The 14,196-nt window shown below is 45.4% G+C and overlaps 1 protein-coding gene across 1 annotated transcript in view; it reads right to left on the bottom strand.

Annotated features, from left to right (window-relative positions):
* Positions 1 to 972: 972 nt before the first annotated feature.
* The window catches only part of SERPINE2 (serpin family E member 2), a 64,154-nt gene continuing 50,930 nt past the window's right edge, over positions 973 to 14,196 (bottom strand). The window contains exons 5-9 of the mRNA XM_065930459.1: positions 10,643 to 10,841; positions 8,553 to 8,653; positions 6,324 to 6,410; positions 3,223 to 3,306; positions 973 to 1,604 (exon numbers count right to left, since the gene is read on the bottom strand). Coding sequence (XP_065786531.1) covers positions 1,567 to 1,604; positions 3,223 to 3,306; positions 6,324 to 6,410; positions 8,553 to 8,653; positions 10,643 to 10,841 — 509 coding nt within the window. The 3' untranslated portion in view covers positions 973 to 1,566. The remainder of the gene's footprint in view (positions 1,605 to 3,222; positions 3,307 to 6,323; positions 6,411 to 8,552; positions 8,654 to 10,642; positions 10,842 to 14,196) is intronic.

Raw genomic sequence — 14,196 nt, 5'->3', positions numbered from 1 at the left:
ATCTGATGTGAAGAACCGACTCCTCATAAAAGACCCTGATGCTGGGAAAGATGGAAGGCAGGAGAAGGGGATGACAGAGGATGAGATGGTTGGATGGCATCACCAACTCAATGGACATGAGTTTGAGCAAGCTGCAGGAGCTGGTGATGGACAGGGAGGCCTGGCATGCTGCAGTCCATGGGGTCGCAAAGAGTCAGACACGACTGAGTGACTAAACTGTGGGTGCTGTGCTAAGTCACTCAGTTGCATCCGACTCTTTGCAACCCCATGGACCATAGCCTGCCAGGCTCTTCTGTCCATAGAATTCTTCAATCAAGAATACTGGAGTGGGTTGCTATGCCCTCCTCCAGGGGATCTTCTCGACCCAGGGATTGAACCCAGGTCTCTTGTTTCTTCTGCGCTGGAACGGAGATTTGGGGAGGTGCTGGTGTCAGGGGTATTTTTTTGCTGTTTGCCTAAGTGCAAAGGTTTATTAGAAGAGGTTCCTGCTGCTGCTGCTGCTAAGTCGCTTCAGTCGTGTCCGACTCTGTGCAACCCCATAGACGGCAGCCCACCAGGCTCCGCCATCCCTGGGATTCTGCAGGCAAGAACACTGGAGTGGGTTGCCATTTCCTTCTCCAATGCATGAAAGTGAAAAGTGAAAGGGAAGTGGCTCAGTCGTGTCCGACTCTTAGCGACCCCATGGACTGCAGCCTACCAGGCTCCTCCGTCCATGGGATTTTCCAGGCAAGAGTACTGGAGTGGGGTGCCATTGCCTTCTCTGAGAAGAGGCTGAGGTATTTTTAAAAGGCTGTTTCTTTTGTTGTATTTTCAAATAGCAGAGAAATAGCTTTTTCTTCTTCTTCTTCTTTTTTTTTACTACTCATAACACTTTATTTTTACTTTGTACAAAATACAAAAATGCAAATCCAAAGAGTACAGACCAGTAGTGACAGGCACACTGCACAACAGCAAACCTTGTCTAGCAAGACGTTAGTTTTTTAAACTTTATTTTAGTGGATACATGCATTATATAAAATAACAACAACAACAAAAACACACAAAGAGGCTAAAGATTTCACTATTTCTACCCCCAAAGTAATGCAAGATTACTTTCAAGACTTTGGATGAGACCAAAAAAATTTTTAAAAGGCCAATAATATTTTTTTCATATAAAAGTAAAAGCTACCATAAAATGTCCTTTTTTCCCCTCCCCCATCACACTGACTAAATTTTTCTGAAAAGCCACACATATAAACAAAACAAAACAAAAATCCTGAACTGGACAGTAAATACTCAAGAGGGTTGTTAACCTAGGTAACCGCTCAGTAGTTTAAAGAATCTTTTAGACATTTTGAAGCCTTTCTATTCATTTCTTAGTACAGTGTTCCACCATCCTGCCCTTTTCCCCCTTAAGACTTCCCAGAACAGAAATGCTGCATCATTGAGTCTCTGAACCTAAGAACTAGTTTTGAAAAAGAAAGTCATGTACAAAAATATTTAACAGAACTAGGAAAGATGTATGAAAGGAGTCTTTTCTTCAAAGCAAAGTAGTCTTTGCTTTGCATGGTTCCTTCCATATATTCTTCAAGGTTTGTTTATCTGCCCCATGAATAAGACAGCACCTAGAGAATTAAAAGATAAGATAAGATAAGATGGAACGTAAGATAAGATGGAAGATAAGATGGAAGGTATATCTAAGGGGAGGTTTCTGGGCTGTCCTTAACCCCGCTGCTCTTAAGCAATGCTATCCAATGGAACTTTCTGCAGTGATGGGAGTGGTCTGCATCTTCATTGTCCAATATGGTAGCCACTGGTCACGTGTGGCTATGGAGCCTTTGAAATGTGGTTTAAGAAACTGAATTTTAAATTACATTTCAATTGTTGTTGTTTAGTCACCAAGTCATGTCCGACTCTTTTGCAACCGCATGGACTGCAGCCTGCCAGGCTCCTCTGTCCATGGGATTTCCCAGGCAAGAATACTGGAGTGGGTTGCCACTTCCTTCTCCAGGGGATCTTCCCAACCCAGGGATCGAACCCAAGTCTCCTGCATTGGCAGGTGGATTCTTTACCACTGAGCCACCTGGGAAGCCCTTCATTTTAATTAAAGTTAAAAAGCCAAGTCTCACGTGTGGCTAGAGGCTCCTGTTTGGACTGTTTGGCTCAGGAGCACACTAATTATAATGATTAAGATACAGTGAGATAAAAGGATAGGAGGCAGCTTAGGTTATTGATCAAAAGCAGAGTAAAAGCTAGAATATGTTAGTTTCTACTCTGCACCAACATAAAGACAACCTCTTCACAAAGACAGTCTTAATTATTCTTCATAACTGTACTAAGAGTTAGGAATTACTGTTATTCTAATTTTAAAGATGAAGCTAAAAGACAGAGCCAACTTTGAACCCATGATTCACGGAGCTAAGATTGACTGAACTAACAATTCTCAGGTCATAACAGCAGGGTGTCCTCACAAAGGTTGAAGACATGTAGCTTCCTGAAAAATTTACCTAATTTCATTTTTTATAGTATTTGGCTCCCTGCACCTCTCAAGATGAGGCTTTGAATTTAACATCAGTGGAGCAGGGGATAGTAGCAGTGGATAAAGAGTAGACATTTAAAACTGTACAAATGTTACCTCGCTCATTTTACCAGAGTTTGCTGTATCACTGTCTCTCCAAAATCAGGATCTTTGTTGATGGCATCAGTGTCGCAAGTCATGATGACAGGTTTTAACCGGAACTAACTGTTAACAATACTGTGTGAACTCTTGACAGCCCTCTTAGAGAATCCACGAATGTGAGCAGATAAATACGGTTGGTCATTTGATTCATCAATAGGCCTTCTAATGTGGCTATTTTATTTATTTGGAACTCTAAACCTAACTGTCATAGTATATAAGACTAAAAGGTTTTGTAAATGGAGTGTCCTTAGAAGTAGGTGAAGAGTAGAAATTAAAAAATTATCACTAAAAAAAAAAAAAAAAAAAAAAGTCAGCAGATGTCAAAAAGCCCCAAAGGACTGCAGAGCTCTTCAGGTATTAAAAAAAAAAATACAAAAAACAAAGAGACAAAACCTAAAATGCTGTGTTTGAGAGATGCCATCACACTGTGTAAAAACAGTCTGATTCTCCTTTCTCTGCAAAGGACTGTTACATGACTCAAAGCATTGGCACTTGTTGACACATGGGAGAAGGATTCAAAGCTGCACTGATGGAGTGAACAATGGGAGAGGACAATCACTCACCTGTAGGATTATGTCGGATGAAAAACAGAAAAGGTCTGTCTACTATAAACCAGGGAGGCGATGACCTTGCAATCAGAATCGCAGCTGCGGGAAGAAAAGGAAAACCCACTGTACACCCAGCATGAGGCCGCAAAGGCATTCAAGGCAGGACATCATTCCTGTCCCAGAGGCTGGCCATGAAACAACAGGTCCTGTGGTCATCACTGACAGTACAGCCCCCATGGGCCAGGCCCTTTCCAATCCGCCTCATTTAGTTCACACAAGCCCATCTCCTTTAAAAAACACGCTTACTCCAGGTAGCGCCCTTATGAGGATGAACTGAAACATACTCCAGCTCTTAGAACAATGTGTGTGTGCGTGCTCAGGCGCTCAGTTGTGTCTGACTCTGCACCCCATGGACTGCAGCCCGCCAGGCTCCTCTGTCCATGGGATTTCCCAGGCAAGAATACTGGAGTGGGTTGCCATTTCCTCTTCCAGGGCATCTTCCAGACCCAGGGATCGAGCCTGTGTCTCTTGCATCTCCTGCATAGGCGGGTGGATTCTTTAACAGTGTTTGCCACTTAATAAGCACCCAACACATATTCACTGTTACTATTAACTGCATTTCATTCATACCATCTACCTAACTAAGGCCTGGCCCCTGGTCCTCTGGCCTATCCAAATCCTTTCCCGGTACCAAGGACCAGCTCACTTATCCATTTTGTCTGTGCCTTCTCCTTTGGGCTCATCATCTAGACCTTCTTCACACTGACAGTGTAGACTGCTCATCTGGGGCCCACCACCTGACACTGCTGTTCAGATCACCTGGTGTGGACACTGGAAGCAGACGTATCTACGCTTATGGTCCTAGATACGCTTCCTCTGCCCTGTAGGCCTAGAGGAAGGGCGGATGCCTGGCATAAGTGCCCCATGCTTGCTGCAATGGCCTAGTCTTCTTCCTCAAGCCCCTGGGAAGCTTTAATGACTTGGGCTTGACGTTGTAAGGGAAACAGCTACAGCTATGCTTGGACAAGCCGCTCAACCTAGGGTTATTACAAATCAAATCAAAAGTCAGCAAGAGATATGGACTGAACTGTATCCCTCAAAATCTGTCTGCTGAATCCCTAGCCCCAAGTGTGACTGTGTTTGCAGACAGGGCCTTTAGGGAAGTCTTTAAGTTTATTTCATTTTCAAATTTTTAAATTTGATTTTGGCTGTGCTGGGTCTTCGCTGCTGCATGGGTTTTTCTCTAGTTGCAGCACGCAGGCTTCTCGTTGTGGTGGTCTCTCTTTTTGTGGAGCACGGGCTCCAGGGCACAGGGGCCTCAGTGGGTTCGGCTCCCTGGGCTCCAGGGGACAGGCTCAGTAGTTGTGGCACATGGCCTTAGTGGCTCCATGACACATGGGATCTTCCCGGATCAGGGATCAAATCTGTGTCTCCTGCACCGGCAGGCAGATCCTTTACTACTAGAGCCACGAGGGAAGCCCCAGGAAAGCTTTCAGTTTAAATGAGGCCTCGAATCCAACAGGACTGGTGTCCTTATAGGAAGAGAGGGAGAGGCCAGGGCTGTGAACACACAGGAAAGGCCGTGGGGGGCACAGCAAGCGGGTGGCCGCCTGCAAGCCAAGGAGACAGCCCTCGGGAGACACCAACCTTGACAACACCTTGATGCTGGACTTCTGCCTCCAGAAACGAGAAGTACATTTCTGTTGCTTAAGCCGCCTACTCTGGGGTAGCTTGCCATGGCAGTCCTGGCAGACTAACACAGCAAGGCTGGCTTCAAGGGCATGTGACCTGGGCAGTCACAAGACCCCACACTCACAGTGGCCCTACACTTGGTCTACTGCTTTGTGGATGCTGACTTGAAAAAAAAATTTTTTTTTAACATTATTTACTTATTTGACTGTACTGGGTCATAGTTGTGGCATGCAGGATCTTTAGTTGTGGCATGTAGGATCTTTAGTTGTGGCATGTGGGGTCTAGTTCCCTGATGACGGATCAAACCCAGGCCCCCTGCACTGGGAGCACAGTCTCAGCCACTGGACCACCAGGGAAGTCCTTGAAATTCTTAGTAAGTTTTGAACAAAAGGCTCCATGTTTTTATTTAGCACAGGGCCCTGCAACTTACATAGGCGGTCCTGATAGTACTAATTGGCAACACTGCTCAATAACTTTGGCAAAATTCAGATGTCATTTTCTAGCTCTTTGTTTTAAATGCTATTTTAAGGAAATAAAAATTAAATGTTTATTCTAGAAAGGCAATAAAGGGTCTATTTTGAGTACAAGTGGTACATTTTAATGACCAGAAATATTTGACCCAGTTACAAGGAAAGCTAAGACAGTCACTTTATGAGTTCACAGAGTTTGGCCAGATCTATTCATCCAATCTCATGTGGATAATTAGGGGGTACAAAAACCAACCTAAGACTGTTCTATTTTCTCCTTCATTATATGAGTCATTGAGAAGAAAGCAAATGGGGAAGTTCTAATTATCAAGGAAGGCTGTGGAGCAATCCTGCCAGAATTCAACAGTTGCTTGCTAATTCTTCACTTGGTCCTGGATAGACTCAATTGGCTATTTTCCTATTAGTGGTTGCTAGTATTTTGTGTTTCAATATGAAGATGGGGCTTTTCTGCCAATAAGAAGCCACAATATGCTTGATCTGTCTGACAGTGGGGGCAGGGGGTGTCAGTTAACCACCATCCGTAGGTCAAGTCTGAGGGGTCCTGTTTTTATGAAGAAAGATGTTTTAGAACACAGCCATGCCCATTGGCTTGTATCGTCAGTCTATTCTGCTTTCACACTGCAAAGGCAGAGCTGAGAAGTGGAGAGGGAGCCTATACAATTTTATCATAGTTTATGATAAAATCATAAACTATGTCCCATCCAGCTCTTGACAGAAAAGGTCTGCTGACTCCTGTCCTGGAGGAATTTCTACTGAAGTACTTTCCGTCATGTAACAGACCCTGAGCTTCATGGATGCGGGTTTTCCCAAATTCACCACTGTCTCCCAAGGGTCAGCCCGCAGCGCCTGGCTAGAAATCGGCTCAGGACACAGTAGTTGGGTTGATAAAGGGACCGGGTGTGCTTGCTCCCAGCCCGAGACCCAGGGCTTACTCACTTGTTGCTGCTGAAGCTTTGGTTCCATCTTCACTGACTTCGATTTTTGCTTTTTGCAAGATGTGAGAAACATGAAGGTTTTCTGACCCTGTTTCCAGAAAATAAAACAGAAACAGCATTTGCTTGATATGTAGGCCGCTGGGTTGGGTGAGAGAAGTAATCTTGAAGCCAGGACAAGTTTCAGTCCTTAAAAGGTGTTAGGAGAGGGTGGGACGGATCGAGACAGTAGCATGGAAACATATACATTACCATATGTAAAACAGATAGCCAGTATGACACGCGGGGAGCTCAAACCATGACAACCTAGACAGATGGCATGGGGTGGGAGGGGTTTCCAGAGGGAGGGACATATGTATACCTGTGGCTGATGCATGTTGATGGATGACAGAAACCAAGACAATATTGTAAAGCAATTATCCTTCAATTAAAAATAAATAAATTAAAACAAAAAAGTGTCAGAAGAAGTGACTTCTGACAGTCCCATGATGGAAGGGTGTAGGGTGACTGTCACTGTGGTGAATTTCAGTCTCTGCTAAGTGAACTGTGACGTCACTTCACAGCAGGGAGTCCAGGACCCCCCCCCCAAGTGTGTTAATGCCTCTGTCGGTTCAACTCTGATCACTGCAGAATTTTATTAAAAAAAAATAAAAAGAGGGGCGCTTTAATAAGGTAATCTAGTTTTCTGGAAGAAGCAAGCCAACAGTATTACTTTTCAATTACAGAATCTCAGATCCAGAAAAAACACGGCACCTAAACACGAGGAACCTGTGGTCCAGAGTGTTAAGAAACTGTCTCCCAGTTCCATGGCTCATTGGTGGCAGAGTAAGAGCCGTCTTTTCCTAACAGAAGTCCCTCACTTCAGGGCAGAGTAGCGACCGAGGAGGAAGAGCCAGGCTCAGAACTGCAGCCAGGCCCCTGGGACCTTCTACTGAACACCCTTTCCTTCTCAGCAGATCTCACCATTCCAGCAACACCCACTGGGGTCAGCATCTGAGGGGGATGCAAACAGAAGTTACTGCTGACCCTGATAGGACACAGGTCTGGTGCGAAGGGAGAAAAGTGCTTTGTGGGTCGTCTGCTTTGAAATCGTCTGCACTGGTGCTCGGCTCTCATGTGACTGATTGTGAATGAGAGACGCGTTTTCAGGGCCCTCATCACCTGCACACGGCTAAACAGAACGTCTCAGGAGACTTTCTGGCAGCTGCTCCTCCCTCGGAACACCTGTGAACACCCTATCACAGGTATCCAGTATTTAAGTTACAACGCGTGATCCTAAAGGGGAAAGTGCAGGGTAAATCAGCACTTCCCAGGCTTCACTGGGATGAGGAACCTTGTTCAGGCGAAGATGCTGAGTCAGTAGGTCTGAGTCAGCCCCACGATCGTGAATTTCAGACAAGGAGATGCTAATGCAGCTGGATAAGGGGAGAGAGTTTGGTTAACATGGGATGAGAGTCTCAGAATCTCTATGGAGCTGCAGTTTTACCAGGGGAGTCGCATTAGTCCCCACGACAGGTACCCACGTGTTCACTAACAGGCAACTGAGGTTGGTACTGAACTATTCTCTTATCACTCAAAGGGAAAAGTACGAAATGGAGCACAAATAATGTTTAAGCCTTGTCTGTGGAAGAAGCTGGCTGTGCTATCAATTAAAAAAGACAAAGGACCATCCATTGAGATATGACTCCTGGGAAAAAAATTACATGTAACTGGCAAATGAAGGGATATCATACCAGCTGTGCCCTAGATGGTTTGGCAAAGGCAATTAATCAGCCTCCTTTGAATTTATATTTCAGATTAATGGGATTGAGATGCCAAAATCCTATTTGCACATACTGGCATCTGCAGTGGTTTGGTGGAAGTTAGGCCATTTGAGAGCTCAAACATTCTTGATCTTGAAAATTTGAAAATACAGGGGAAAACTGTGCATTTGGAAAAAGAAGGGACTAATATCTAATTAGGAGCCAAATTTTTAGGTAATGGAAACAATATATGCAATGTTTCTTTAAATGCATGCAGTCACGTAGGTTTCCCATGAAATGTACATAGGAAATGCCTCATGCTGATCGAAGTGTGAAGGCTCAGTAGCAACACTTGGCGAGGCATCCAATGAAACCCTGAAGGGTTTTACAGCAACACATTCCTAATGTTGACCTTTTCTTTCTGAATAAATCAGAAACTTGGTTTATAACATACTGTTCAAGTCTAAGAGCAAGTTTTAAATTGAACATACTCGTTATTTTTGCAAAATTCGCCTTTGATGGATCAAACATATCGGTGATGCCAAGGACTTTCAGCGGCTCCTTCAAATCTGTTTGAGCTACAGCTGTGAACCTAGCACAAAAGCAGAAAACAGAGGGAAAATCATTATAAATGATACAAAAGGATATAATCCATGCCAGTGGAAAAAAATGTTTATAGACATGTTTGTAAATGTATACTCTAAACAGTCATATCTTATATTTTAACCCCAAGATTTAAGTACCAGGTAAGTAGAGAACAACCCATCTCTCAAACATATACATGGCAAAACAGAACAGTAACAGCACGTAGTGGGGTCCTCGTGGGTAACACGCTCCCCATTCCAGCCCAAGGAAGAGCTATGGAAGTACTTTCTCTTATGCTGAATGGGGAGATGCAGGGTTGCAATGGGAAAGAATCTCTGTATTCTCTTACAAGTTAATTGCTAAAGGGATGTTGCCCTTAAGCTTAAATTATACCTACTGGCCCATCTCTGGGAACCCTGCCTCCCAGGTAATCCGCATTAAGCTAACAGACCTTTGTTTAGCTCATAGGAAATAGGCCAGGCCCACCTGTGAATGATTGCAGGGAGGAAGAAATTGACACATCCCCTCTGGAGACTGACGGAAACCAGGAAATGTTCCACTTTACTCCCTCCCCTTTCAGTATAAAGGAAGCCTGAATTCTAGTTCAGGCAAGATGGTTCTCTGGGACACTGGTCCACCATCTTCACAGTCTGCTGGCTCTCTGAATAACGTCGCTATTCCTTGCCCCAGCAACTCATCCCTCTCTCTCTTCCCTTTCTTTTAGAACATTTATTTATTTGGCTGCTCTAGGTCTTAGCCGCGGCACTCGGATCTTTGATCTTTGTTGCAGCATGTGGGATCTTTAGTTGTGGAATGTGGGACCTAGTTCCCTGACCGGGGATTGAACCCAGGCCCCTTGCTTTGGGAGCAGGAAGTCTTAGCTACTGGACCACCAGGGAAGTCCCAGCAACTCATCTCTTTATTGGTTGCTCGATGAGCAGTAGACTTGGTAACAGGGTATTGACAAGTGTTCAGTATTCCATAGTCTATCCCCGTATCCAACCACAGAACCACCATCGTTATCGGGATTGTGGATGGTCAAAGGGAGGAGATACATTCCTGCTAGTTAAGTGTTTGCATTCTGGAAGCATTTTACCATTAAAACAGGGGCAAGCATTAGGAATGACGTTCCTTTGCGTATGATATGGATTTGTTGGATACTTGGACTATCTGGCGTTACAGCTATATATGTAAATGTCAGTTATTAAATCTGTCATCAGAAGATGTGTTTACCAGATTTTATCACATCCTGTGGGAGAGCAGCAAGGGTAAGTGAGCAGACTCATCACAGATGGGCTATAATGGTAATTTACCATTACAATGATAATTTATGTACATCACCAGCCTATTCATTTACGGCAAGCACTGCGTTATGTGAAGGCTTATTTTACAACAAAAACTCTTGGGAGGACTATTATAATACTTATGATGAATATATGCCTCTGATTGCTTAACTCAGTGACTAGAGAGTTAAAAGCTATCAGAACTGGAAGGTATGAGTGTGTGTGTGCTAAATCGTATCCAACTCTTTGCGACCCCATGGATGTAGCCCGCCAGGTTCCTCTGTCCATGGGATTTCTCAGGCAAGAATACTGGAGTAGGTTGCCATTTCCTATGCCAGGGGGTTTTCCTGACCCAGAGATCAAACCCGCACTGGCAGGCGAATTCTTGACCACTGAGCCACCAGAGAAGCCCCTTTGAACAGTGAGCTATATGAAAACCCCTTGTAGTGGCACCTCAGGTTGTGGTCTGGTGGAGGGCCTGGTGACCAGGCTGTTCTCTCTCCGTCCCCATCGTCATTATCCTGCCACAGAAGAGGCACGCGGATTGAAAACCAACTTCTACAAAAGCATAGCTTTGTATTCCCGCCATGCAATTTCTGCACAATAAAGTGGGTCTGGTGTTGCATCAGCCTTCAATGTCCGGTACGTGACACAGTCACTCCCAGGGCTCGAGGGCTGCCGCTGTTTCCTCTTCTAGGGACGGGGCTACTTACTTGGGCAGGATGACCTGCACACGCTTGGGCACCATGGTGCTCACCCAGCTGTCGATGGTCTTGGTGCTGATGTGAGGGACGATGGCGGAGAGTGGGACAGAGCTCTCTGTCGGCAGCGTGATCAGCATGCTGATGCTTTCGCCGTGGTAAGGCAGCTCGATGAAGTTGTACCATAAGCCACTGGGGGTGCTTGTCGACCCTAAAGAAATCAGAGGCAGGTTCAGGGCACCCTTGGTGACTTCCAGGAGGGGCACAAGTGGTTGCTGATGGCCTGGGTAGCTTTTATTTATTTCATTGTGCTGACTTTGGGGCACATACTTTTATTGATCTCCATTTTTTATATGCCCATTTCCCAAACATGTTTATTCACCTTTAGAATCTTTCAGATCCTCGGGGTTGACCACATACTGTGTGAGTTAGTTGCCGAGTCACATCCAACTCTTTGTGATGCCATGGACTATAGCCCACCAGGCTCCTCTGTCCATGGGATTATCCTAGGCAAGGATACTGCAGTGGGTTTCCATTTCCATCTCCAGGGAATCTTCCTCACCCCCCTCCTCCCCCCCAGGCATCAAACCTGCATCTCTTACATCTCCTGCATTGGCAGGTGGGTTTTTTACTCCAGGGGAGCCCCCACCACACACCAGGCATCAACAAGCACTTCATTTTCAAAGGATGGCCATTCATGCATCCATTCTCCTTTTAACAGTAAGAAGATGACTGATATTCAGGCCCCATATGTATTTTTTTAAAAGATGAGAAACAGCTCATTTTCAAAATCAAGATAACATTCAGGCGAGTGTGTCAGGTGGTTTGGTCCTAACTGCTTCGCCTTTTATTTCATTTTTTGTATTATAAGATCTCTAGAAGACAAATAAATGCCCAGCCACGTTCGTCTACACATTACTCACTGCTTTCCCCCTTCATTTTCTGTTTTTATGAAAGCTTCCAAAAACAGCTTTCTTAGAAAGTCAAAGATAAGGGCAATTATTTCTTCCTTCCCTGGTAAAGAATTCTTTAGTCTAGACATGTCTAGAATGCCTTTGGCCACACTAAATCTAAGTAGAATTAAACCAGATCACAAGGCATGTAGAATACAGTGCTTTGTAAGAAGCTGACCTTTATCAGATGGATGAAGGGGTGAATGTGAGCTGCCTAAGCATGATTCTTTTGGTGGAGCCTCCGTGTGTGTGAAGAAAAGTTGGGGGTGGGTAGCTTCCCCTGTTTAGAGTCCGCTCTGTGCCAGGCCCACACCAACCACGCCGAAACATTTAGGATCTACAGCACCCCACAAAGCAGATTTAAGCAGTCCTACTTTACAGCTGTGAAAGTGAAAGTGTTAGGCACCCAGTCGTGTCTGACTTTGCAACCCGGTGGACTGCAACCAGCCAGGCTCCTCTGCCCATGGGATTCTCCAGGTAAGAATACTGGAGCGGGCTGCCATTCCCTTCTCCAGGGGATCTTCCCAACTAAGGGATCGAACCTGGGTCTCCTGCGTTGCAGGCGGATTCTTTACTGTCTGAGTCACCAGGGAAGAATTTTACAGCCAGGGAGGCTACAATTAGAGACACTAACTAACCTGTCAAGAAGAGACAAGAGGCTGAGAAATGGAGCAGAGCTCCTATTGACTCAGTACATCTAAACCCAAAGGTGCTCCTCCTTCACTCCCCAACCCCCTACTCACGCTTCATCCATTCCGGTAACTTCCATGAGGGCTTTCTGGTAGTTTATGGTACCCGTGCTTACCAACAAAGACCCAAGAATGATTTAAACAAGCACTTCTCACAAAGTCGTCTAGAGAACACACAGCCTGCAAGCCACGTGGTAGACAAAACGAATTCCACATCCCAGGAAGCACCGGATTCTTCTTGCACATTCATAATACACAACAGTCCGAGAAAGGCTCTGAGAGGTCCCGAAGAAAACTGTTTAACTCTAGTTATTCCCAGGTTTCCCAAATTAATTTGATCTTAGAATCCTTTTATCCCACGTGAAGGGGCTTCCCCAGTGGCTTGGTGGTAAAGATTCTGCCTGCCAATGCAGGAGAAAATTTCTGGGTTCAATTCCTGGGTCTGGAAGACTCTGGAGAATGAAATGGCTGCCCACTCCAGTATCCTTGCCTGGAGAACCCCATGGACAGAAGAGCCTGGTGGGCTACAGTCCATGGGGTCACGAAGAGTTGGATACGACTTAGTGACTACATAACAACAATAATTCCGAGAAGCATTCAAAACATTTAGCAACTGAGCAGTACAACTGAGGATCACCCATCAGAGTGAGACACAAGTGCAGTCATGGTGGGTGATGGGGAGAAGCCCAGGGCGCGGGTGTGGGGCCCAGAGGGGCCGTGAGCATCCAAGGAAAAGAGCCTTCCCCAGGGCATGCCTGAGCATCCCAAGAAACCTTCACATGAGCCATGCAGTGGGAGAGCTGTTAGAGTTAACTACGTGAATGGAAAACCAGCATTTCTGGATCATGTGGAATTCTGAAATGTTTTCTTGAACACTTCCAACTTTAGAAGACCTCGGTGATCCGGGTGAGGTTCCTTAACCTCTGTATGCCTCCTGGTTTGGAGAACAGAGAGATCAGGAATATAAAAAGTGTGAAAAAACATATAAGGTCCTACTGTAATAGCACAGGGCACTCTGCTCAATATTAAGTGGCAGCCTGGAGGGGGGACTGGAGGGAGAGCGGATGCATGTGTCTGTGTGGCTGAGTCCCTCCGCTGTCCACCTGAAACCATCACAACATTGTTAATCAGCTATACTCTAATAAACAATAAAAAACTTTAAAAGTGTGTAGCCCACAAGATTATTGTGAGGATGAAGTGAGAAGCCATATACAAGGTACTCAGCGGGGTTTCCCTGGTGGCTTAGTGGTAAAGAACCCACCTGCCAACGCAGGAGACGTGGGTCTGATCTCTGGCTCGGGAAGATCCCCTGGAGGAGGAAATGGCAACTCACTCAAGTATCCTTGCCTGGGAAAAATCCCACGGACAGAGGAACCTGGCGGGGTATACAGTCCACGGGGTCGCAGAGTTGGACACAATTTAGCAACTAACAACAAGGTTACCCGCAGGGCCCAGCCACAGTGGGTGCCCAGTGAACGCGGGCCCCCTCTTCCATCATTCAGAGGACAAAACATTTAAGAATGAGAGAAAAGAGAAAGTGAGTTTCTCTCATGATCTTCACTTGACTGTTCTTTGGGGATGATCTTTGCTAATCACTGCATCTGAGACAAGGAACTTCAGCAAGCCCTTTCTCCAGATAGGGATTGGGAGGGAGGTCCCAGGTAGATTTCTTATATGAACCACCAGGAATATGACAAAATGGTGAAGCTCTTAGAATACATGACTCTACAGGAGGACACAACAGGATCTCCTTGAGGAAGAAACATGCAAGCAATTCGTGGGTCACCTAATGTTTCCTCTTCCCATCATACGCCTCTGCCTGTGGGGCTGCCCAGGACACACGTGGACCTCTCTCTCACCCAGGTTCTGTTTCAGACAGCCTGAGAATCCAAGATGAGATGCTGTGTCTTTCCCCTGCATCATA

The sequence above is a fragment of the Muntiacus reevesi genome, chromosome 3 (assembly GCF_963930625.1).
Source record: "Muntiacus reevesi chromosome 3, mMunRee1.1, whole genome shotgun sequence".
Lineage (NCBI taxonomy): Eukaryota > Metazoa > Chordata > Mammalia > Artiodactyla > Cervidae > Muntiacus > Muntiacus reevesi.
Note: the sequence above shows the minus strand (reverse complement) of the source record. Positions and strands in the feature narration are given on the sequence as shown.